Source organism: Equus asinus, chromosome 16 (assembly GCF_041296235.1).
Source record: "Equus asinus isolate D_3611 breed Donkey chromosome 16, EquAss-T2T_v2, whole genome shotgun sequence".
NCBI lineage: Eukaryota > Metazoa > Chordata > Mammalia > Perissodactyla > Equidae > Equus > Equus asinus.
The window spans coordinates 41,521,434-41,547,345 of record NC_091805.1 but is presented as its reverse complement, the minus strand read 5'-3'; the positions used below and the strand labels follow the sequence as shown (position 1 = coordinate 41,547,345).

At 34.4% G+C, this 25,912-nt stretch overlaps 1 protein-coding gene across 4 annotated transcripts in view; it reads left to right on the top strand.

The window, feature by feature from the left end:
* WDR47 (WD repeat domain 47) overlaps positions 1-25,912 on the top strand; it is a 54,831-nt gene that overhangs the window by 1,912 nt on the left and 27,007 nt on the right. Inside the window, exons 2-7 of one of the 4 annotated variants that reach the window (XM_070486967.1) lie at positions 10,646-10,686; positions 13,785-13,951; positions 16,118-16,201; positions 18,610-18,694; positions 20,030-20,832; positions 24,646-24,772. In XM_070486967.1, the coding sequence (XP_070343068.1) occupies positions 13,794-13,951; positions 16,118-16,201; positions 18,610-18,694; positions 20,030-20,832; positions 24,646-24,772 (1,257 nt within the window). In that variant the 5' untranslated portion in view covers positions 10,646-10,686; positions 13,785-13,793. The remainder of the gene's footprint in view (positions 1-10,645; positions 10,687-13,784; positions 13,952-16,117; positions 16,202-18,609; positions 18,695-20,029; positions 20,833-24,645; positions 24,773-25,912) is intronic. The other 3 variants (XM_070486968.1, XM_014835226.3, XM_014835227.3) reach the window with 3 other exon arrangements.

Here is a 25,912-nt window from a genome sequence, read left to right as displayed (position 1 = left end):
GGAAAGTAAAATTATTATACAGTGACCAAGCAATTAAGCCGTAATGTTATATTGTTAGGTAAAAAACCAAAAACGCTTGAATTTAGATGCCGTTATAAATATGTAATTTTCTGTGAAGGGATTTTAACCTGTTTTTTTCCCCACTCTCCCACTTCCTAATTCTTTTCTCTCTTTTTAAAAAAATCCAGTACCAGGAATGTATCATAAGAGAACAGGGGTACTGTCCCATGTTCGTTACGTAATTGTGTTCAGCCTCTTTTTCTGTTTGTGAAATCGAGTTTATCAGTTACTAACTGAATGGACAGCATAGGATAAGCTTCATGTATGCTGCAGTTTCAAAATGAGTATGAAAAGATGTGGTTTTCCTTAGTAGCTCAGTAAGCTGGAAATCAGATTGCCTGGATTTAAGATTCCCTTTGCTGCTGATTACAATCTTGGAAGAGGTACTTAACTTACTATTAATGTAACTTCTAGATCTGTAAAATGGGGATACTACCTGCTGTTGTTTTAGTCTGGGAATGAGCTCTGAAGTTGAACAAAATAATGTATTTGAAAGCATTTTTGGAAAAAAATTTAAGGCATCTGTTGAATATCTTTTAATAGAGTAGAGCATTGGCAAGAATAATTAAAATTTTCTGCGTGATCTATTTAGCATTTCTAGGTCCAGAACCTTATTTTGTTACAATGACCTTAAAGGGCTCATGGGAAGTATTAAGGTGCATCCTTCCTCCTTGGCAGAGGTTTTTTATTACTGTGGTACCATGCAGAAAAGGGTGTTTCCTCCCTGTATGTGGGTCAGGATTGCTTTCCTGCTTTCAGTAGGATATAGTCTCATATTTTAGAAAATAAGGCTGTGGACAGCCTTCCTCAGCAAAAAGAGGAGGATTGGCAGCAGATGTTAGCTCAGGGCTAATCTTACTCAAAAAAAAAAATAAATAAAAATAAAAATATTTGAGGGTCTACTCTGCACTAGCACCATGCTGCATCCCCGGGATACAGTGATTGAGTTAGCTTCATTTGACTTGATGAAGTCAAGTCAATGAGCTTCATTTGTGTTAAATAATCCTTAGTGTGGATCATTGGTCCTTGAATAATCAAGAAATAGCTTACTTTATCCTGTCTAACCTATGCTTTTCAAAGAGGAGTATTTGCACTGTTAGAGATAAGCTGCAATGTGCCAAGAGGAAAATCTGTGGTCACATAACATGGCACACACTTATGGAGTTGTCATCAATTTCACTTGAAGACTTGAATAAAAAATATTGTTTTGATGTTAAAACACAAAAAGATGATATGGAGAATGTAATATTCACACTAATTTCTAAAGTAAAATTCAAAGACTTCTAAGAAATTTCATGCTTAAGAGTTCTCTGGGTGTGTGTTCAGTTTCTTCTGCCTTTAGGGAGAAAAGTTTAAGAAGCATTGCCATAAGCTCAGCTCATCAACAGCAAACCACTGCGTAGTACAGGAAATAAGTTGAATTCCAATACCTAAAACTTTGACTGACATTAAGCTCAAGATTGCTTGAATCCTGATTATCCCCTCTTGTTTTTGCTGCTATAAATGTCAGAATGTTGTAATGGAGAGGTCACAGGATTTTATTCAGATAGACCCACCTGATCGTCCTATTCTTGCTTCTGTACTTTTTGCTGTGTGACTTTACACAAGCATCTGACATCTCTGAGTATTAGTGTAATCATCTGTAAAATGAAATAGAGTTGTAAGAATTACATAGATAATGTCTGGGAATATTTAGCATAGGGCTTGACATAGTTGATGCACAATAAATGTTAGAACCTTTTCCCTTCCCATCTCTGCATATTAGGGTATTAACAATTTTTCAAACTTGTTCTTAGCAGGAAACCTCTTTACTCTGAACTTCTGTAGCATTTTATTTGTAATTCTTTTATGGTACTCTTTATATTTTAGGTATATTATTTTTATACAGAAGACTTGAATCCAAGTCTCCATGCTCCAAATCCAATGCTGACCCATGCCTAAGAGTACTTTTTTTTGCCATTTAATTTTGAGACCATTACATTGAATAGCCAAAGCCTACATATTTTTTCAACTGACTTTTCTTCCTTTTTGTTTTGAGTTTGTTTCTGCTTGACTGAAAAGATACCCTTACAAAACACCACATACTTTGTTGTAAGCTCTTCTTTTGCGTTTTATCATCTTTTCACCATACTAACTCAATCACTGTATCCCGGGGATGCAGCATGGTGCTAGTGCAGAGTAGACCCTCAAATATTTTTATTTTTTATTTATTTATTTATTTTTTGAGGAAGATTAGCCCTGAGCTAACATCTGCTGCCAATCCTCCTCTTTTTGCTGAGGAAGGCTGGCCCTGAGCTAACATCCATGCCCATCTTCTTCTACTTTATATGTGGGACGCTTGCCACGCGGTGCCATGTCCGCACCCTGGATCTGAACTGGCGAACCCCAGGCTGCCGAAGTGGAAGGTGTGCACTTAACCGCTGCGCCACCGGGCTTGCCCCTCAAATATTTTTAAATGAATACTGACTTCAGACATTTATTACCACAAGTGGGAGTCTCTTCATGTTGCATCTTTAACATAACTGATCTAATCAAGCTTCCCAATATTTTTAAATTACACAAAAAATATTTTTAAAAAACAAGGTAGACTTTTTCCAAAATAAATTTTTGTACTTTATCCACAGCACTCTAGCTCTCTCATAGCATGTTATTAGCAGCCCTTTTGACACATTGTCGTTACCAAGAGTATGAGCTCTGAAGAGGAGGAATTTCTATTTATTAAGCACCAATCACATGCTTGCCACTCTGCTGGGAGTGTTATCTCACTTCGAAAATCAACACCTTATTTTATAGAGAAACAGTGCTACATGAAAAAGGACATACAAATATTATACTATTTATACTTGATATGTTTGATTCAATAATTAATTCTATGAAATGAATGAATTTCTATGACTAAGTACCATGTTTTGTGACTTTTGTTGATGTGTTGGAAAAGAAGATGGAAACAAAATCTGCGAGAAAACTTTATAGAACTGAGCTAAAATGGAGCCTTAATGCCCATTTTTGGCTTAACTTTTTTTTTCCTAACAATATTTTGAAAGCTTGGAAATAGAATTGAGTTGGTTTTCTTTCCAACTTTAAGAAAACCTTTGGAAATGAAATTCTAGGAAGTGCAAAAACACTATCTCAGGAACAGGTGATGATGTAAAGCAACTTTTCGTGTTTAGGTGTGTTCATTGCGTAGTGCCCACAGCATGGGAAGTGTTAGTCTCCCTGTAGACAGTTGCTGACCAGATCACACCTGGAGTATTCTACTTTGGGTGCTTTAAAGAGGGAGATTAACAAATGTTCAAAGGAGAATGAGCAGAATGGTGGGGGATCTGGAAGCTGGTTCCAGAATGGTTGAAGGAAGTAGGGGAATAGACGTGATATGGTCAGATTTAAATGTGTGAAAGTTTTTTACGTAACAGAGTTGTATTATGCTGACCCTGAAGACATAACTAGATGAAAGTCACAAGAAAGTAGATTTCAATTCAGTACTAGGGGGAAAAAACCCTACCTTTTTATATTTGTGGAAAAAATTGGAGTTCTGTATTATCTATTGTGCAAAAATTACCCCAAAACTTAATGGCTTAAAATAACAAATATTTATCTCACTGTTTCTGAGGGTCAGGAATCTGGGCATAGCCCCGCTACGTACCTCTGATTTAAGGTGTCTCTTGAGGTTGTAGTCAAGCTGCCACAGGGACTGTGGTCTCTCCTGAAAACTCGAGTCAGGGATGAGGTCCTTCCAAGCTCAATGATGTGGGCCTCTGTTCCTTGCAGGCTGTTGGACTGAGGGCCTCCATTCCTCACTGGCTGTTGACTGGAGGCTTCCCTCAGTTCTTTGTCACTTGGATCTTTCCACAAGGTTGCCTCAAGACATGGCAGCTGGCTTCTCCCAGAGTGAGCAGTCTGAGAGAGGAAACATGCCTGCACTCAGGACAGATATTGCAGTCTCTTTATAAATCTTGGAAGTGACATCTCAATACTACCACTGTACTCTTGGGTAGAAGTGTCACTAAATCCAGCCCACACTCTAGGGCTAGGGACTACAAAAGGTTGTATTGGTGGCCATTGTAGAGACTGCCTTCCACAGTGGCCTTAGAGGGTATAAAAGTTTTCTGTCATTGGAGGCGTTTATGTAGAGATTGGCAGACCATCTGTCAGAGATAATTATTCAGATATTCTCTACTAAATAGGAGAGTGGACTAAAGTACCTTCCAAATCAATTTTGTGATAAATATATAAATGTTAAGGAACTAGAAAAGCTAAGGATGGAAAACTTTAATAGGTAATTATATAGTATATACTCTATTGTATTTCTTCCAGTAGTTAATGCTTGTATAATTTTGGCTTTGTCAGTACATTTTAAAGTTTTTGTGACTCTTGGTTCAGTACATTTCTTTATATGTTTCCGAATGTTGACCTACTGACTTAAACCATTTTTTATGTAGTTCAGCTTTTGAAGCGTACTCAAATATCTTCAGTTTTGCTTTTCTCTTTGAAGACAAAAAAGTAAGTGTGGGAATAAAAAAAGAACATGAAGGACAATTTTAATCTATTTTACAAAGCATACTTTTGGTACCTTGACTTTAGGTGTGACAGAAAACTATACTGGACATCTCATCATATAGTAAAAGGGGACGTTATGTCCTTAGATAAAGCATCCCTTTTACCACAAATAAAACACAGAAGCAAATAAATAACGAATACTGTATGAATTTATATGCATATTTTACTTTGATCTTAGTTGATGTAGCATACATTTGTGATTAGAGTTTAAAATTTTTATTACAAATATTAGTATTAAAAACTTTCCACATTTCTTATTTACATGTGTTTATAGGTTGAAACTCTGCTTAATAAACATTTGAATTTTCCCTGTGAGCTGCTGTGATGACTTAAGGAATAAACTGTTTAAAATGACTTTAATTCTTTGCATGATTAACACCTAAAGCTTTTGCCTGGGAGTCAGGAGACCTTGAGTTCTTAGCTCTGCCTAATGTCTAATAATAATTGTATAATCAAATGGTGGCACTGTTGCTCACTGGTAAGAAGCATTCACATTTTGAATTGTTTTAAAGGATGGATTTGCTTTAGTCTGTCCATACCTAACCCACCAAGTTTCTCTTGAGATTAGTGACACAATTTGTGAGCTTTCTGACTGTAAAAGTATTCAGTCTGAGACCAGAGAACAGAGCAGAGGTCTGATGGGTCTTAAACAGATCCGCTGAACCATGCTCTAAGCAAATAAGCTAAAGAGTGTATTGTTTAAGAATAAAATAAAATTCTCTACACATTTTGTTTTTAGATCTGAGATTCTTATGCCTTAAATTAACACCCTAATTTTGCTTTTAGTTATGCTAAAAAAACTAAATTACGTTTAGTAGTAAAGCATTGTAACAACACAGTTAAAATTTATCTAGATTTATCTGGATTTCCCATATTTGGTGTGGTTTTTAATAGATTTTGAAAACTCAAATTTGTTTTAAACTTGAAAGTTAAACTGTTAAACTTTAGAGTTCTTAGATCTAAATTTTTCTCTTTGGAGGTTCCCTCCCTCCCGATCAGTTTCAGTACTGTTTATTTTTTGATGGCAGTATTCATTTAGGTAACATAATTTAAAAATTAAGTGGAGTTTATTAAGTAAGAGTTAGGAAGTATGTTTTGTCAGACCTGGAGAGACCTTTTAGAATAAGAAGCCGAAAAAAAAAAAAAGCAATCTTTAATTTCATTTTAGTTTCTTACACAGTTGAGCTAATACTTTTTGTCCAGCTAAAAGTGCATGTTTAAAAGTCTGGTTAGATTGTTATTAATGCAGACTTCTAGTTTGATTACGTACCCTATTAACATTGTTTAATATAAAAATAATGTGAAAAATCATAGAACTAGGAACCTGTGTTGGAATCGTTTTTAAAAATTATTTCAGTACTATGAAGCGTTTTCATTTTGGCATATTTAGGTGACTCTATCCATATCCATTTTATGTTTTTCTTTGTTTTTGTAAGCTATCTTTGCCCTTCCCTTTCTTGAGAATCAGTGTGATATAGTAGAAAGAGCTTTAGAATCTGGTAGACTTATGGTTGCAATCTTGCCACAGGGTTGTAACCTTTGGCTTCTGTATTTCCTTCCTTTCTTCTCTCCCTCCTTTCCTCCTTTTCTACGTCTTTCTCTCTCTCTCTTTCTCTCTGTTTCTCTCTCTTTGCCTGTCCTTTCTGTCTCTGCATTTCTGTCTCTTTCTCAGTCAGAAATTCTAATTTTCATTGCTACAAAGCTTAGGATATGAATTGAGGAAGAGGAGACAGTTTCTTCTCTGGCTACCAAGATAAGGCAGCCCAGATGTTTAAGAAACTAATGAAAAATTGATTTAAAAATTAATCTAAAAACATTCGTATTTTTGCCTCCTCTTTGCCCTTTGGTTGTTTTGCTACCCTTTTAAATAGGTTCCCTCTGGTACTTCTGAAAGATTTCCTGGATGGTGTTGACATCGATGCTGATATCAGGACTTATGTCCTGACACAATTCTGAAAGAAGTATTCAGCTGCTAGTGAGATGTGTTTAGCCTTCATGTAAATACTAGGCTAATTCTTAACCTTACAAAGCCAAGTGTAAAATGAGGATGAGCTTGCCTATCTCATAGGATTGTTATAAGGATCAATTAAACAATATAAGTAAAGATCCTAAAAAAAGTCTCCCTTCAGTCGCTTTCCCTTCCTAGTTCCTGCCCTCCATCCATTCCCATTCTTCTCTTTAGAGGTAACCACTCTGAACAGTTTGATATGTATTCCTCCAGACCTTTCTTTGTTATTTATTTAGGCATAGCGATATCATGCCCTCCCTTTTTAAAAAAAATAATGGGCCTATTTATATTCATCCAGTCAGCAAATATTGATAGCTGTATTGTTCTGTGATGTGCCTTTCCATTGTTAGGATTCATGGATCTACATCGCTGTGTTAGTATTCTGTAGTATGAATTTACCATAATTTAACAGTTTGTCTATTGATGGGAGCTCAATTTATTTCTAGTTTTTCTTTATTACAAACAAATCTTCAAGGTACATCTTTGTATATGTATCTTTGTATATATTTGCAAGTATTTTTGCAGGATAGGTTCTTAGAAGTAGAACTGGAATTGGTAAGTCAAGGAGTATATACATTTAAAATTTTCAAAGAGAAAAATTTTATGCTGTCAAACTCTCGCTCAAAAAATCTGTCCCAATTTACATTCTTAACACAATGTATGAAAGGGCGTTTACCCACATTCATGTCAACACTAGATATTATCAGGTCTTTTTTATTTTTGCAAAACTGGTAGGCCATAAATGGTATCTTATTTTAACATCACTAGTGGGGTTGAACATCTTTTCATAAATTTATTGGTCATTTGTAGTTCTGTGAATTGCCTGTATTTTTTGCTCATTGTTCAACTGGAATTTTTGGGGGGGGGGGCGTATTGATTTGGAGATGCTGTTTATGTGTTCTGGATGGTAACCATTTAACTGTTCATGTGTGTTGTTTTTAGTCCTAGCTTGTTCCTTGTCTTTTAAGTTTGTTTTTGGCAACTTCTGTTAAATGGAAGGTTTGCATTTTTAGTGCCAAATTTGACAGTTTTTTTCTTTACTTTTTCTGCTTTATGTGACTTAATTACACAGTCTGTCAAAAATAGCTTTTGCTTCTCTTGTAAATTTTTAGTACTTCAGTAATTAAATATGTTTTTAAAGTATTTGTGGGTTTGGATATGGAAAGAACACAAATACTTTATCTCATAGAGAAAGATGGAAGTAATATTTGAGTCAGATCTGAGAAGAGGGTTTTGGGTTATGAAAAAAATACAAATCACTCTGAAATGTTATTACTTTATTACATACATATTGAATTCATTATATTACTAATTCCTTCCAGTTATTTGCGATTGGAAATTTATTACTTGTTTCATATTTGTTTTTAAATTTTTTGAATAGGTAATATTTGTACGTGGTACAAAATTCAAAAGGTACAAAAGGGTTTATAGTGAAAAGTCTTCTCTCAGTTTTTATTCTTTGATTATCTAGTTTTCCTTCTTGGAGATGACCACTTTTGTCAATTTCTTGTATTTTTTTCCAGAGATATTTTATGCATATATACAACATATCATTTATGTTAATTGAATTCTTTTCTTTTTATAGTTATATAAAGCTGTACCTGCTTTTAACGTAATTTGTTCTTTTGGCCAAAAATCATTCACAGTTCCAGAAGGTAAATTATAATAATTGATGAATAGAGAACAGCTGTCAGCAGTAAGAAGGAACACATGCTGCATCCACATTACAGACGTTAGCTGATTAGCAGTCATGACAGAGCTTTGCAGTTAGAAGGGCTTTTCTTTTGTTTGTTTGCTTAAATGATCTAAACCAAATCTATTTTCCTTCCTCTTATTAAACTGACATTATAGATTAGAGACTTTTGGTTATCCCAGACTTGATATTTCCTGTTAAGAATATATACTTCCTATTATTGAAATGTGAGTTAAGGCAAATTATAAAACTCGAAGGGAAATCATAGAAATTAGCCAAACTAACCCTCTTTTTAAAATTTTTTTTATTTTTTTATTTTAGATTTTTATTTTTTCCTTTTTCTCCCCAAAGCCCCCCAGTACATAGTTGTATATTCTTCGTTGTGGGTCCTTCTAGTTGTGGCATGTGGGACGCAGCCTCAGCGTGGTTTGATGAGCAGTGCCATGTCCGAGCCCAGGATTCGAACCAACGAAACACTGGGCTGCCTGCTGCCGAGCACGTGAACTTAACCACTCTGCCAGGGGGCCAGCCCCAACCCTTTTTTTTTAATGTATGAAGAAATTGAGGCCCACAGACATTAAATGACTTGCAACATCACATTTAGATTCCTGAAGGACCAGACATTTACAATTAAATGACCTAGCGGCAGCATAAATTTTTGGAATGCTATTTTATTAAAAAGATAGGTAGCAAATTTTTTTCTCGATTTTTTTTTTTTTTTTAAGGAAAAGGTATAGTAGTCTTGTGTTGTAATTTGATATTTTATTTAAAAGCTTCATAGTACTTCATTTCCTTATCTGCATTTTTGCCTGTAAACTGGAATGGTAAAGCACTATTGTTCAGTGGTAGGCACTCTGTAATACTTGGAAGATTAAAGAGAGTGGTTTTGTTGTTTGGGATGGAGTTGGGGATTAATGGAGCCTTCCTTAAGCACTTTTTCCTTGACTATAAAATTTATAATGGCTGTGCCCTAATTCTCTTAATCTTGTACTTCTGAATCATTCTTAGCCTTTTGCATTTTGCTTCCTTCCTAGTCTGTATCATAAGTAAGTAAAATAACCTCATTGCAAAGGAACATTTATTATTTTTTTTTTTAAGATTTTATTGTTTTTCCTTTTTCTCCCCAAAGCCCCCTGGTACATAGTTGTATATTCTTAGTTGTGGGGCCTTCTAGTTGTGGCATGTGGGACGCCACCTCAGTGTGACTCAATGAGTGGTGCCGTGTCTGCGCCCAGGATTCGAACTGACGAAACACTGGGCCGCCTGCACCAGAGCGCGCAAACTTAACCACTCGGCCATGGGGCCAGCCCCTGCAAAGGAACATTTAAATTGTATTTATTTATATTTGGTTAGAAAATTCCCACTGATAGATATATTTGTTTTCTCCCCAAAGACCCAGTACATAGTTGTATATCCTAGTTGTGAGTCCTAGTTTTCTATGTAGGATGCCACCAGAACGTGTCTTGACAAGTGGTGTGTAGGTCCACGCCCAGGATCTGAACCTGTGAACCCCGGGCTGCCGAAGTGGAAGGCACAAACTTAACCACTACGCCAGAAGGCCAGACCCTCCACTGATATTTTTTTAATGAAACTTTTTCCATAACTATGTATGGAAATATATATAGAAGTCGATATATTTCTATTGCCATTATTTTTTTCTTATCTATTCTTTTTACCTTTAATCTTAGATTTCTAAAAATAATTTTCTTTCCCCTTAATACATCCTTCTAATCTTGATTCACTAAGATAGTAATCTGTAGGAGTCCACATAGGGACCCCATCTGGAATTTAGTTTCTGTAGGTGTTAATTGCATCCTAGTACTAAAATGCTAACTACCTTCCAGCTGGAAGCTGGATAAACTTGTTTTTATTTTACTTATTTATTTATTTTTTTGAGGAAGATTAGCCCTGAGCTAACATCTGTCGCCAATCCTCCTCTTTTTGCTGAGGAAGACTGGCCCTGAGCTAACATCCATGCCCATCTTCCTCTAGTTTATATGTGGGATGCCCGCCACAGGATGGCTTGCCAAGCGGTGCCATGTCCACACCCAGGATCCAAACTGGCAAACTCCGGTCCGTCGAAATGGAACGTGTGAATTTAACTGCTGCACCACTGGGCAGGCCCCAGATAAACTTGTTTTTAAGGAATACTCTTGTTTCCTTACCTCACCTAGTCCAGATATTTGGATATAAGTAAAAATTTACTTCTTAAAGGAAAATCTATAGAATTATGTTTTCATGATTTTTTTTTTACAGTTAAATCTGTCATTTAATAGGGAAATACTGAAACGTTCTGATTTTTTTTTCATTTTATTTTCTATTTTCAGTGGAATACACTTTATTGTTGGCCTTACATAAATTCTGCCTGGTGAGTAATTGTTCACATGTACCATGGGTGACAGTCTACCTAAGATGTTGTTCGAGTTGACATTGGCTAAATAGTCAGATTGAAGGGCCAGAGCTCTATCCTTTTGAATGGCTTTTAAAACAGTTAGAAACAAAATCATCTCCTCTGTACTTTTTTAGAGACATTTCTTCATTGCTTTTTGCATCTTAAGTTAATTCAACTAACACTTATTGAACAGTTATCATGTACTGTACATCTCATTTTATAAATAATTTTAGTACTTCCTAAGCTAGTTAAATCTTACTGATTTCCAGCCTCTCTTGAGGAGCAGGGGAAGAAGCATTTGTTATTGAATTCTACTGCTCTGAATTAGAGAAAAATTCTGGCTTTGTAGTGATTAATAGTTTAAGGAAATTTAAAAATGTTCGTGAAGTTTATATGTTATCTTTAAAAATACATATATCGTGTATCTAGCTTCTAAATTACATAGCTAGGATTTTCAGACCTTTTACAAATGTTGTAGTAGCACAGGGTAGTTAGAAAAGAATAATTCTAAGGTAAAGTCCTTAAGCCTGTGCCTATGTTTTATACTGTATCCAGCAACAGTGAAGTTTATAAGAATTAAATTCTGGGTTGGGTGATTAAAATACCATACTTTTCTACTGGGAATTTCACAGTATAGAATTAAAACTTGTCTTTTTTTAATTAATTAAAAAAAAAACCCTGAACAATTCTAGGTTAATTAGGATACATTTTCTGTATCTATTCAAAATTTAAATGTAAAGTCAGTTTAAAATATGTATTTGTAAGAATATATTTCTTCTTTTAGGCTTTAGTGACTAGAAATGATGGCAACATGCAACTTGTAGTTATGATTTAAAGTGGGACTATTGCTGTAGATTCATAGTAACTCCAGAGTTACCTAGTATTTAGACTGAATGTTGAATAATATGAGGCCTATAAAATGTTTAATATCATTGGTTGTTTTAAACAACATTAGAAAATTGTAGTCTGAGTTCTGCACTAAGTTGTATGATTGGTATATAGTGATATAAGTGAAGTACCCTCTAAGAACTTAGAGATGGGGGGGAATACAACTATTTTTCTGAGAGTTAAATTTGTAAAAGCTGTTGTTTTGCTGGTAAGAATTATGAATATTTGGGGAATGCTAAAATCACTAATCAGTGTGATCTAGGAGTAATCTCAAGGAGACAGTTCTGAAATGTGCTTAGAATTTAGTGGGTGGAAATATCATTAATTTTATTGTATCTTCTTTTGGACAAAGTCTATCAAAACGCGAGTGGTGCTCAGCTCAGAAAATAGCAAAGAGAAACACAAAGCATGAGGAATTGGGTTGCTGGCCCATCGGGAGACAGATTTGTGATTTGTCTGTTTCCTGAGGCAGGCATGGCCTTCTTGTGGAGATGGGTATTTGAGATTAGCTTAGTCTGATGCCATTAAATATTTAAGTTGTATAGGGGCTGGCCCCGTGGTTGAGTGGTTAAGTTCGTGCGCTCTGCTGCAGGCAGCCTGCTGTTTCATTGGTTCGAATCCTGGGCTCGGACATGGCACTGCTCATCAAACCACGCTGAGGCTGCGTCCCACATGCCACAACTAGAAGGACCCACAACAAAGAATATACAACTATGTACCGGGAGGCTTTGTGGAGAAAAAGGAAGAAAATAAAATCTTAAAAAAAAAAAAAAATTTAAGTAGCGTAATTATCTTCCCATGCTTTGTCCCTTGTTTACCCTACCACCTTCTCTACCTAAGAGGGGAAAATATACTCATCTGATGTGAGCATTCTAGTCTGCTAGATATTTACATTTCTCATTATGCAGAAATAAATTGACAAAATAGCAAAAAAATTGAAAAAAATTAACCTATGTGCATACGTGTACGTGTTTATGTTTCTCTGAGCTTGGTTAAAGTTAGTTGGTCCTCTGAGAAAGATATGCTTACAGTCTATTTCATCTGCTGAGGTTTCTTTGCAGCTAGTCCCCTTTGCATGGTAGACTTTTGTATTACTGAGCCTTAACATTTGAAAACCGCAACAATTTAGGTAATTTAACTTGTATGAACTTGTCTGTAAAACGAGAATGTTGACCTAATGCTATGATAGTACCAGTATGACTTAAAATTGCACATTGTAACCAGCCTTGTTTTATTTGCCTCCAAAGTACAGGGTACAACATTTTATGTGTTGCTGTTAGAGTATAAGCTTCTTAAGGACAGGGCCAGTGTCTCCTGAGTACAGGACAGTGCCTAGTGAGTACAGGACAGTGCCTATCACAGAGAAAAGGCAATAAGTGCTTATTGAATGAGTGTATTAGGGCATACCTAGGGCAAGGTATTTAGGACACAGTTAAATGTGGTTTGGTAATTAGTGACTTTTTAAAATATACTTCATTATAGCTAATTGTAAATGTGTAAGAGTAGATGATATTATTGTCTTATTCCATTTGGGCTGCTATAATAGAATACCATAAACTAGGTGGCTTATAAATAGCAGAAATTTATTGCTCACAGTTCTAGAGGCTGGAAGTCCAAGATCAGGCTGCCGTTGTATCCTTACAAAGTGGAAGGGTTGAGCTAGCTTTCTGGTGTCTCTTTTTATCAGGACACTAATCTCAATCATGAGGGCTCTGCCCTCATGACCTAATCACCTCTCAAGGGCCCCACCTCCTAATACCATCTCTTTGGGGGTTTGGATTTCAACATGTGAATTTTGGGAGGACATAAATGTCCAGACCATAGCAAACTTAATGAACCTCCATTTACTTGTTACCCCACTTTAATAGTCATGATTGTTCTTATTTCATCTTTACCTCCTCCCACTTTCCACCTCTTGTATTATTTTGAAGCAAATCACAGACTATTTAATCTATAATTATTCCAATATGTATCTCTCAAAGATAAGGACTTTTAAAATCATAGCTATACCTTTATCACACATTAAAGAGTGACCTGGTTTTGATAAATATTAAGTTAATTTCACTTCAGAATACTTGTACTAAATATTTCCAAGAAACCTGTTATATGTAGTTTCCAGACAGTTAATAACACTTATAAATAAAGTAATAGGACTAATTTTTGTTTTTGTTTGGTTTAATATTTAGGCTTTCAACATGACGGCTGAAGAAACAGTGAATGTAAAAGAGGTTGAAATCATTAAGCTAATTTTAGACTTCTTGAATTCAAAGAAGCTTCACATTAGTATGTTGGCCCTTGAGAAGGAAAGTGGAGTCATAAATGGACTATTTTCAGATGATATGCTTTTCCTGAGGTATGATTTCATTAGTACTGTGAGGTTTGTAGGTCTTTCAAGGAAATATTAAGTATTAATAAGGTAATATGTATAATATAGGTAGATCTTTAAATCGTGAAAAGGCTATGTAAGTATAATTTTTTAAAATGTTTGTTTTTATAATAGAACATTTACAAAATAATGTTTTCTGTAGAATGTTTTCAGTAGTAAGATCCAGAGGTCCATTAAAAAAACAAGAGTCACAAACTCCATTTTGGTTGTGGCATCATCATAAAAGATATTTGATTTAGAAATCAGAGACCCCAGAAAGATAAAGAAAATATTTCTGAAATGCCTTTTTTTGGCTGTAGAAATAAAACATTCTCATTATATAAACATATTCTTTATAGAAAATATAGAAAAATAAAGAAGAAAAATCACCCCACTACCCAGACACACTACTGGTAATTTTCTGTGCATATTTAAAAAAAAAAACCCATAGCAATTCTGTTGCATTTATAATTTAGTATCATGCTTTATCCTTTAACTTCATAAGGATTCTCTGTGTGATTACAAATTTATACTTAGAAATTTTTCAATTTACTTAATTTCCTAATGGTTCCCCTATTTTTAGACATTTAAATTGTTTCCAATTTTTCTTAAATACTCTACCGAGCATCTTTTATACATATGACTTTTTCTATATCTTGGACTGTTTCCTTAGAGTGAGATTCTTGGAGGTGGAATTTCACAGCAAAAGGGAGTTAACATATTTGCCAAAATGGAAAAATTAAATATATCCTAACTTGAATTGGACGGCAAAAGAAAAACCCAAATTTCCAGACAGAAATGTACTCTGTGCTTATGTGATACCAAATGTCCTTGACAAGGAGTACAGATTCTTGGACATGTGGCATTTTGTGACTTGGAAAGCCTTAAGAAACGAAGTGCTCCTAACTCATGACAAAGGAACTTTTTTTAAAGAAAGCTTTATTGCATTAGGGGAGTTTACTCGTTGCACTTCCCTTTATTTGGTGCTACGAATGTCATTCAGCCCCAGGGAGCTTAGTCAGTGATATGGTCAGGAAACAGTGCTGAGGCAGTATCTTCTGGCCTTGTCTTTCAAGCATTGCTACTCCTGGAATTTAGCAGTGGCTCTCAAATATCCCCCTCCAGGAACCTCTTGGTATGTGATGAAGATTTACTGGTCTGAGGTGAAATGCAAAGAATTATAGAATAGTAAATTTCTCGTTAAATTAAATGTATTCATCTTAAAGGGCTGGCCTTTGAAATTGTGTCCCTTCTACTTTTTAAATATTGTGTCCCTTTATAAAATGATTATGATATATATTGTGATTGCTTTTTATTAATAGTCCTTCTTTATAGAATCAAAAGTTGGCAATCCTATATGGATCCTCCTGCCCATCTCTTCTTTTTAAAATTTTACTGTTCTAAAAATCCAAAAGTAGGGAAATTACTATTATAAAACAAGAACAGCAATAAAAATGCCTTAAACTTTTGGAAGTTTTATAGACCACTAAAGTAGAATGAAACCTGATCTTATTACTTATTATTTCATTCTCAGAGTGTAAACTTTAGTGTCAAATGCCTCAAAGATGTAGAATTCACAGTTTAGAGTAGGATTTCTCAACCTTGGCACTATTAACATTTTGGGCCAGAAAATTCTTTGGGGGGGTGTGTGTGTGTGTGTATGTGTGTATGGTTGTCTTGTGCATTATAGAATGTTTAGCTGCCTCTCTGCCAGTAGCAGTTGTGACAACAAAAAATGTCTCCAGATAGTGCTAGATGTCTCCTGGGGGTAAAATTGCCCATGGTGGAGAACCACTGATTTAGTGAGACTGGAACATACCCACACACTGTCCTCTAAATAAAACAGAATAACTTTAAAACTGTAAGATGAATAGGGAAATAAAGGAACTTTTAGACTTAGTCCAATGTTTTTACATAGGTGAAAAATCCACCTATATATTAGAATAAGGAGTGGTAGTAGATTCATAAATTCTTCTCATATAGCATATGTTGTTAAAAATAAGTTGTGAAAAAATTTTATTATAGTTTTTAGGAATCAAGTAAAACATTAATCTTATTATCTGCTTTGTAAAATTTTAATACTATCTTGTCATCTATTCTGCTTTTAACTAGTATAACCTAAATTTGATGACATGTGAGTTTTTCTTTATATAGGCAGCTAATACTTGATGGTCAGTGGGATGAAGTGCTTCAGTTCATTCAGCCTCTAGAATGTATGGAAAAATTTGACAAAAAAAGGTAAGATTTCATCTGAAATTTTTAGTATCTTATCATTGGTAAAAGCTTAGCAAAATAAAACAATAAACAAAAATTAAAAAATGAGACTCTTAGCTTTCCCAGAAAATAATATATTCAATCCCATGGATTTGGAGCATTTCTAGAGGACAAGTTGCATAGTACTTCAGTTAGTTCAAAATCTGATATCTAAACCTACTTAGTCAACAATGCCTATATACAAAAAGTCACAAGGGCCATATCTGAGGCAGTTGTTTCTTCAAAATAGTGAAAAGATTTTAAAGATGTCATTCCGTTGTCTCCTGGCCTCCAGTATTTCTGACAAACAGTTATCCTTATTCTCTTGTATGTGATGTTTCTTTTTTTGTCTTTCTCTTCTGGCTGCCTTGAAGTTTTTCTTTTTATCACTAGTTTTTCAGCAGTTTGATTATGATGTGCTTAAGTGTGATTTCTTTGTATTTTGCTGAACATTTTGTGTCTGTAAATTAGTGATCTGCTCATAAGCAATGAATTTTTCATTTCAAATATTGTACTTTTCAGTTTCAGAATTTCCTTTTATTTATAATTTTTCTGCTGAAATATTCCCATCTGTCTGTTCATTGTAATTATATTTCCCTTTAAGTTCTTGAACATATTTATAGTAGCTGCTTGTTTGCTAATAGTCCTTATTTGGTAATTCCATTCTAGGTCACATCAGGCTCAGTTTCTATTGATTGCCTTTTCTCTTAACTATGAGTCACTTTCTTTTCCGCCACATATCTAGTCATTTTTTAATGTACTCTGCACATTGTGGGTTCTTTGTTGAAACTCTAGATTCTGTTATCTTCCTTTGAAAAGTGTTGATTTTTATTCATGTAGGGAGTTAACTTGGTTACACTGAAAATGCAAACTCTCTCTCTTGCCCAAATGAATGCCAGGTAAAATCTCTGCTCAGTTATTTAACCTTCTTTCTCTTGCTTTCCTGGGCTCCTTGGAGTGTTCCTTGCATCTTCACAGTTTCAGGGACAGCCAAGGATTTGGTCAGAGTTTATGTAATAGGTTTTGGTGTATTTCTCATTGTTGCTTCCTCCTTTTTTGGGTCTCCCTACTCTCCCTGCTGCTTTTCAGCTGTTCTGACAGTACCAAACTTCTTGCTGATTTCTCAAGCCTGTAAGACTGCAGCTTTCTGCTTGAGTTCTAGCTCCCACTTTGTGGACTGGGGAGTGCCTTCAGCTGGAAGGCTTTATAGCCTTGAATCTCACACCCTAAAGTTCCCTTTTTTCAAGGATTGACTTCCTGCTAGTTGTGCCAGGTTTTTGTTTTTCTTCAGTGCTTTCAAATAGTTATTTTTTGTATTGTGTCTAGGGTTTATAATTCTTATCTGTAGAAAGGTTAGCCAGATACACGTTACTCCACCCAAAAGTGGAACCTCATATTGTTTTTTCATTCTCCATTCATACCATGCTATTTGATACCTCTTTGCTTTTGTATATTCTTCGTTTGTCTGGAATACTATTCCTTTCACCACCACCTGCCTTTACATAGCTCACTCTTGATCATCTTCCAGGAGTCAGTTCTCATAAGATTTTCCTTTTACTTCTTCCCTCTTCTCGTAGAATTGGTTTCATACTCCTTTGAAACCTTACTGAACCCTATATGTATTTCATACAATTTATTAGATGACCCTCTTCATGAAGGCAGGGATTTTGTTTTGTTTGACATGTATTTGCTACTACAACAATGTTGAAAGAATGACTGAAGGTTCATTATTGTTTCCTTTCAGCCCTTAGAAATACTTTTTCTTTAAAGTGCTTAAGGCATCCAACATTTTTTGATTCCTAGAGTAGTCAAGTGGACTCTTTGTTCTCCTTTCTCCTCACTGAAAAATCCCCATTAAAAGTTTTAAGTCTATAGTTATTTTGTGACTTTTTAGAAATCTTGTTCATTTCTTCTTACCCTTTCAGCCCTTATTTTTATTAGACCTTTCTCATGTTTGAAAAGAAAAAAGGACATATTTGGAAAAACAAAACATTTTGAATATAAAAGATTTTGATTTCATATTGGGTGACATTTGACATCTATAAAAACTTGATTTTTGTTTAGAATTGATATTGGAAATAGAAATCCCTCCTTAGAGTATTAAATTGTGATTACTTGCTGCTGAAATTATTTTAATTGTGGCTTCAGTGTGATAAGCTTAGTAAAATATTTTCAGAATTTTCTGAAAGCAAAAGTACTTACAGTAACTTATAAGTATACTTGTCTTATGAAATATTGGAAAATTAATTTAAAAAATTATTTTTTTAGAGAAATAATCCCTTAAAACAAACTTGACTTGTTTTGCTTCATGAACTTGTTTCATTTCTTGTTTTTGACATTTCTGTAATTCAGTTTTTTAATCATTTTAATATTTCCTATTTTATGTTTCACAGGTTTCGTTATATTATCCTGAAGCAGAAGTTTTTAGAAGCTTTATGTGTTAACAATGCAATGTCGGCAGAAGATGAACCCCAGCATGTAAGATTTTTATTCCTGAAGGTTTGCGCCATAGTCTTGTTTTAGTCATAAGTATTTTATTCACTAAAACAAGAGATTAGTATCATGAGTTGACAAGGTTTTTATGAGCCAGGATGAGGCAAGATCTGCTCTTTTCTAGCTGTAGTACTTTCAATCTGTAGTGCTTCTAAGTTTGGTGATTTAGGCAAAGATGATCAATGAATGGCTGGCTGGTTGGAGAATGTATGCTCCCCTCTTGTTTATGGTTTATATAGTAATAGGTGTTTGACTTGATGACTTTACATTTTTATTTCTTTTCATATCCCAGAAATTGATTATCTTTACCTCCTCTTTCTGTCTTTTCAGTATTTTCTTTGATCCGGAGATTGTTTTTTGATAAAATGTTTATGTCTTTATGACAATTTAAATTTAATGGTATTATTTTTGATTAGAGTTACTTTTAAAGTTTTAATATTAGTATCGTTACATCCAAAACCAAGGAAACTTTTATTAAATGCCAGTTAAGTGTTCATTGAAGTAAACCAAAAGGATATTACAGTGGGGACTTTCATATATGATAGAGAAATGTTTACCAGATAGTGATGTTCAAAAGTGGAAAGACCACTGGAATATGAGTTAAAATACCTAATTTTTATTCTATCTTTGTCACTGACCAACTGAATTAACTTGGTTAAATCTGCAACCTGACTTTTCCCATATGTTAAGATATGGACTACATAAGCTCTAAGGTTCCTTACATCGTTAACAGCTTATGATTTCTTAGATAATATTCACTAACAAATTATTGCTAATTTGTCTCTCAGCTAAGTTTTCTTTTGTTCTATCTCTGGACTGTTTTTGTAGTAAATGAACTGTAGATGATTTGCTTTGTTTCCCCACACAGATTTGTTCTATGGCAAGTTTGAGCTAAGAGAATGGCTCTTTTGCTCTTGAGTAAGCTGGAGTGATAGCAAACTATATAAACAATTGGCATGTTTCAGTTTTCATTTCTAGAAAACTCAATTATTCTTACCCTTAAAAAATTATACATTTGAAAATGATAGTCTTAAGCCTGAATTAGAATACTACTTTTATAGATAAAAGTTTAATGTGCAAATTAACCAAATTATTTAATCTTTTTATTGTAGTAGTGAAAAACATTTTGGTTCCTGACTTGAAAGTTGTTAAATATCCTGCAAATTAGATGAGTATTCTGTGACACTAGAGTTTATCCTTTTGTACTTGAATAGTTTATGAAAGTTTGTAAAGTATCTTTGAATTTGAATAAAATACTCTCATTGTTTTCATATTTCACAGCATCTCTGTTTATAGTGACCAGTTATATTTTTCTTACAGCTGGAATTTACCATGCAAGAAGCAGTGCAGTGTTTACATGCCCTAGAAGAGTACTGTCCTTCTAAAGATGATTATAGCAAGCTCTGTTTGCTTTTGACTTTGCCTCGTCTCACCAATCATGCCGAATTTAAGGACTGGAATCCCAGCACTGCACGAGTTCACTGTTTTGAAGAGGCTTGTGTCATGGTTGCAGAATTCATCCCTGCTGATAGGAAGCTAAGTGAGGCTGGTTTTAAAGCAACTAACAATCGTTTATTTCAGCTTGTAATGAAGGGCCTACTTTATGAATGCTGTGTAGAGTTTTGTCAAAGTAAAGCAACTGGAGAAGAAATAACAGAAAGTGAAGTACTTCTTGGCATTGATCTCTTATGTGGTAATGGTTGTGATGATTTGGATCTGAGTTTATTGTCATGGCTTCAGAATCTCCCATCTTCTGTCTTCTCTTGTGCTTTTGAACAGAAAATGCTTAATATTCATGTTGACAAACTTCTGAAACCCACAAAAGCTGCATATGCTGATCTTTTGACTCCTCTTATCAGCAAACTTTCTCCCTATCCATCATCTCCAATGAGAAGGCCTCAATCAGCTGATGCCTATATGACCCGCTCTCTGAATCCTGCTTTAGATGGCCTCACTTGTGGACTCACCAGTCATGATAAGAGAATCTCAGACCTTGGGAACAAAACTTCTCCAATGTCACACTCCTTTGCTAACTTCCATTATCCGGGGGTACAAAACCTCAGTAGAAGTCTCATGCTTGAGAATACAGAATGTCACAGTATTTATGAAGAATCCCCTGAACGGTAAGTATGTGCTCATAAAAATGAGGAAATCTCCCCAAGTGTGATATAGACTAATTGTTGTAGGTGTGTGTTTTTTTCTTAATGTTCAAATCCCTTTAGTTGAAAGTTAGTCCTTAAAACTTTACAGGATTTTAAAATTTTTGATAATTAAAAATATCAGGGAAAATCTTTGTTTTTATATTCCGTATTATTCTTTTGCTGGTTGTAAAGGCAATATATGTGCATTGAAGAAATTTTGGAAAATATAGAAGAGTATAAATATGATAATTAAAATCTTACACTTAGATTACAAGTCTTTTTTCTTTGAATATATTTTTTAAAATTGGAAATGTACTATATATATTTTCATATAATTTTCTTTTTTCACTTGATCATTAATATTTTCCCATATTCTTAAACATTTATTGGAATCAGTGACTAATGATGAGTGCAGTATTCCATTATGTGACTGTGTCATAATTTTAGCTAATTCCTTATTGTAAGGCAAGAGATTGCTTCCATTTTTTTCTCCTGTAAATAGTACTTATATTGAACATGTGTACATAAAAATCTCTGACTGTACCTAGCTTTTTTTTAGTAGTTCTTTATATATGTGAAGGAAATAAGTGTTAAAGCCACCATTTAGTTTTTCCTTCAAACCTGGCATAAAATAATAATTTTCTCATTAATAGTTCTTTATTTCAAGGGTTAGGAGACTTCCAGCCTTGTTTTTCCAGGAAACCCATTGGGACATAAGGCTGGTTTCCTATACTCAGAGTTGATACCATGAAGTATTACTATTGACTGCAATAAATTTATTGATTGAGCACAAAAGAGTGCAAAAACTAAATCTTTTCTCTTTCACATAGGATAGTTGGAGGTATTCTTTATTGAGGAAGGAACACTGGACTTGGAATTTCTGTTTCTAATTAAAGCAAGAGGAGATCTTTAGTTAAGCACAAGAAATACAGGATAAATATATACAGAAGGATTTTCTTTTAAGTTACTGTGAGATTACAGAGGAGGGGAGGTTGTGATACTTTCTTTAATGTCCCGAAAGAGGGGGGGATTCTAGTTAAGTAAGGGGACTTCCTAAAACCTAGGGTGACTTCTTAAGGCATCTTATTGCTCTATATTTCATATTTGAAAGATTAGAAATGATACCTAGTGATGAAAATGGATGAGTATAATTTACTATAGCAGCATCCTATTATCTAAATTCCAAAGGAACAGGGAGTCTTGAGCATTGGTAGAGACTATCTTAAACTTTTCTTGGACTTTCCAGTCCCTTTAGAGAAATTGTTATTGTCTGGAATGCTGGGCTTCAATTCTGGGGCATCTGCTGATATTCTTCTGAGTACATAAGATGACAGCTGCTTCTTGGTCAACATAATGAATGGCATGTTTGGACTTGTGCACCAGTGGGATTGTCTTTATAAAGAAAAAGGACGCAAATCCAGTCAAATCTGACTCTACATGTGCTGTTGCCTACGTAAAATGGTAGAAATTGAGGAATGACTAGATAAAGATGGAAAGAAGTAGAATATGAGTTAATAGACCATTATAGATAAGCAGAGAGGTAAAATGTGACATGTCAAGAAGTAAGTAATACACTTGTTATTAGCTGAGCAGTAGCAATAATCCAGAAAACATCTGTCATGCCTCTGAAATTGGAAAACTTTATGAGGCAAAGCAGTGTGGAATTTAGTGAATAGATCATGGTCTTTGGAGTCAGACTTGGGTTTGCCATTTACTAGCTGTGTGACCTTGGGACAGTTACTTAATCTGTCTGAGCCTCAGTGACCTCCTCTATAAAATAATGTTGACTTGCAAAATGAGATAAAGCTCCTAGTAGTGTGGCAAGCATTTGATTGGTACTTAATCAGTATAAATTCTTCCCCTTCAGAGCCTATGTCCTTGGTAAGGACATTGCATCAAAAGGGCTGCTAATAACATGCTATGGGAGAGCTAGTATGCTGTGGATAAACTACAAAAATTTACTTTGGAAAAAGTTTACCTTGTTTTTAAAAATATTTTTGGTGTAATTTAAAAATATTGGGAAGCTTGATTAGATCAGTTATGTTAAAGATGCCACATGAAGAGACTCCTACTTATGGTAATAGATGTCTGAAGTCAGTATTCGTTTAAAAATATTTGAGGGTCTACTCTGCGCTAGCACCATGCTGCATCCCCAGGATACAGTGATTGAGTTAGTATGGTGAACAAGATGATAAAACAGGAAAGAAAGGTTTATAAAGGAGTGCATGGTGTTTTGAAGAATATCTTTTCAGTTGAAGAGAAACAAAGTGAAAACAAAAAGAGAGAAATCTTAGTTTAAATATATAAGCTTTGACAACTCAAAATTAAATTGCCAAAAAACAGTATCCTCAGGCATGGGCTAGCATTGGATTTGGAATCTGAAGACCTGGATTCAAGTCCTAGCTTTATTTATTAGGTATGCAATTTTAGGAAAATTATTTGTTTTTTGAGTCGGTTTCCTCTTGTGTGAAATGGAAGTTATAATGTATTTTACAAGTTATTCTGCAAGTTAAATGAGATAATGCAAATGGAAGTGCTGTATAAATTGTAAACTTAAATCAAATGTTACTTTTTGAAGGTCATTTTATTCTATCTCTATACAGTTAATAACTCCTACAGATTCTATTTTGTGGACATAAAATGAGACTTCTTATGGTCATTAGCAGCATATAGCACAGTCTAGTATCTGAAGACTCTTCCCAGGTCTTTCTGGTGCATATTACATGTATGTATGTTTAGGTACTTATAAGTACAAGGCTCCTAACTAAGATGCCTATCTAGCTCTGCTTTCCTGAACCCTAGACCTGCATTTTGATGTGTCTTACTTCTGCCTGGGAGGCCATTATGAGGCTACCTGATAATCAAATTCCTTGAAGACAGGGATCATTTTACTTTTGTACTTGTTTTCATGCTGCCTGGTACCAGTACATAATGTGTGTAAATGTCTGTGGTATTCATCATCTTTGGATGATGTTAATTACTAAAAATTTTGAACAGAGTTACTATGAAAAGTAGAAATTGCTCATGTTTTAGAAGAATATTAGGAACAACCTGACGTAAGATGTCAGGCTTACTAATTAGTATACGTTAAAAATATTGGAAAGGTATATGTTTAGCTTTTATGTTAAGTGCAAATAGACCAAAGAAAGCCTTTTAATAAATCTCAACAATTCTTAAAATTTTGTTCAAACATATTGGAGGAAAGAAATAAATGTTTGGATAACAAAATCACAGATTAAGAGTTCATAAAGAGAATTTAAGCATTAGATCATCCAACCTATTAAGAGTCACGTGCTGCATAATGATGTTTCAGTCAATGACGGATTGCATATATGAGGGTGGTCTCATAAGATTAGTATCATGTAGCCTAGGCTGTGTGTAGGCTATACCATCTAGGTTTCTGTAAGTACACTCTGTCGCTTGACGGTGATATCGCTTAAGGACGTAATTCTGAGAACGCATACCCATCGTTAAGCGATGCATGACAGTACTCAGTTTATAGATGAAACTGAACCACAGAGAACGTAAGTGATTTTCCCAAGGCCACATGGCTTATTTTAGATGGAGCACCTACCTTTCTTGCTTAATAATACAGTGCTCTTCCTTTATAAGCATATTCTATTTTTTAAAAAATCTCTTATGTACTTAAGAAAGGAAAATAAAAAAATCTATTTTTGTGCATTTGGTCAACACTTAGGCTAGATATTCATTGTTTTAAATTAAAATTTTTCTAACTAAAATATATTTTCCTTCACTCCCATCTTTTCCTGTTTGTTTTTTGCACCTTTCTGGAAGAAGTGATACACCTGTTGAGGCACAGCGGCCTATTAGCAGTGAAATCCTGGGCCAGAATTCAGTTTCAGAAAAAGAGCCTGCAAATGGAGCACAGAATCCAGGACCAGCTAAGCAAGAAAAAAATGAGGTAATATTTACTACATCTAATGTCTTTTAGAGTTATTCTCTTTGTAAGAAGTAATAGTATTTGCTCAGATAGAATTTTTAGAGAATTTTCTGATATTTGGGAGTAGGAGAGAGAATATCTAGATTTTCTTGTTATTAGTTCATTTTCTCCCCTCTCCCAAAAGAATATATGCTGTTTTCAGTTGTCGTTGTGTATTTTGGAGCATTTTTAACAGGTGGATTTATTAACATTCTAAAATACCATATAAAATACCATATACCATATATTGATTGACATTAATGTTCCATATTTCAGGGCTCATGTAATTGGACTCACATTAAATGTGGATAGCTTGTATTTTTAAGATATATGCTCTATATTTTACTAATTAGATTTAATGAATAAGAAATCCTGACATTTATAATATAGAATAATACTTTAATCTTTTAGAGTTCGAGGTTATTTTTCTGTGCTATTTTGGAAAGGAAATTGTATTGCGAAGTAAGGTGTAAATTTTATCTTATCCAATTTATCATTTAGAAGGGGTAAATAGGTAGTTTTAATAAGTTGAATAAATTTTTTGTTTGTTTTCAACTAAATATTAAGGATGAAGTAGAAAAATTGCTATTAAAAGTATATATGGATATGCACCAAACATGAGAATCCAAAAATATATGAAGCAAGCATTGGCAGAGTTGAAAGGAGAAATAGACAGTTCTGCAGTAATAGTTGGAGACTTCAATATCCCACTTACAGTAAAGGGTTCAACATCTAAACAGGAGATCCATAAGGATATAGAGGACTTGAACAACACTGTAAACCAACTAGACCTTGCAGACGTCTAGAGAACACTCCAACAGATAGCAGAATACACATTCTCCTCAAGAGCACATGCAACGTTCTTCAGCGTAGACCATATGTTAGGACACAAAACAAATTTCAGTAAATTTTAAAAGATTAAAATCATGCTAAGTATTTTCTCTGGCACAGTGGAATGAAGCTAGAAATTAATAACAGAAGGAAAATTGGAAAAAATCACAAATTTGTGGAAATTAAACAACCAATGGGTCAAAGAAGAAATCACAAGGGAAATTAGAAAACACTTGGAGACTAATGAAAAATGAATACAACATACCAAAACATAGAACATCTCAAACTTAT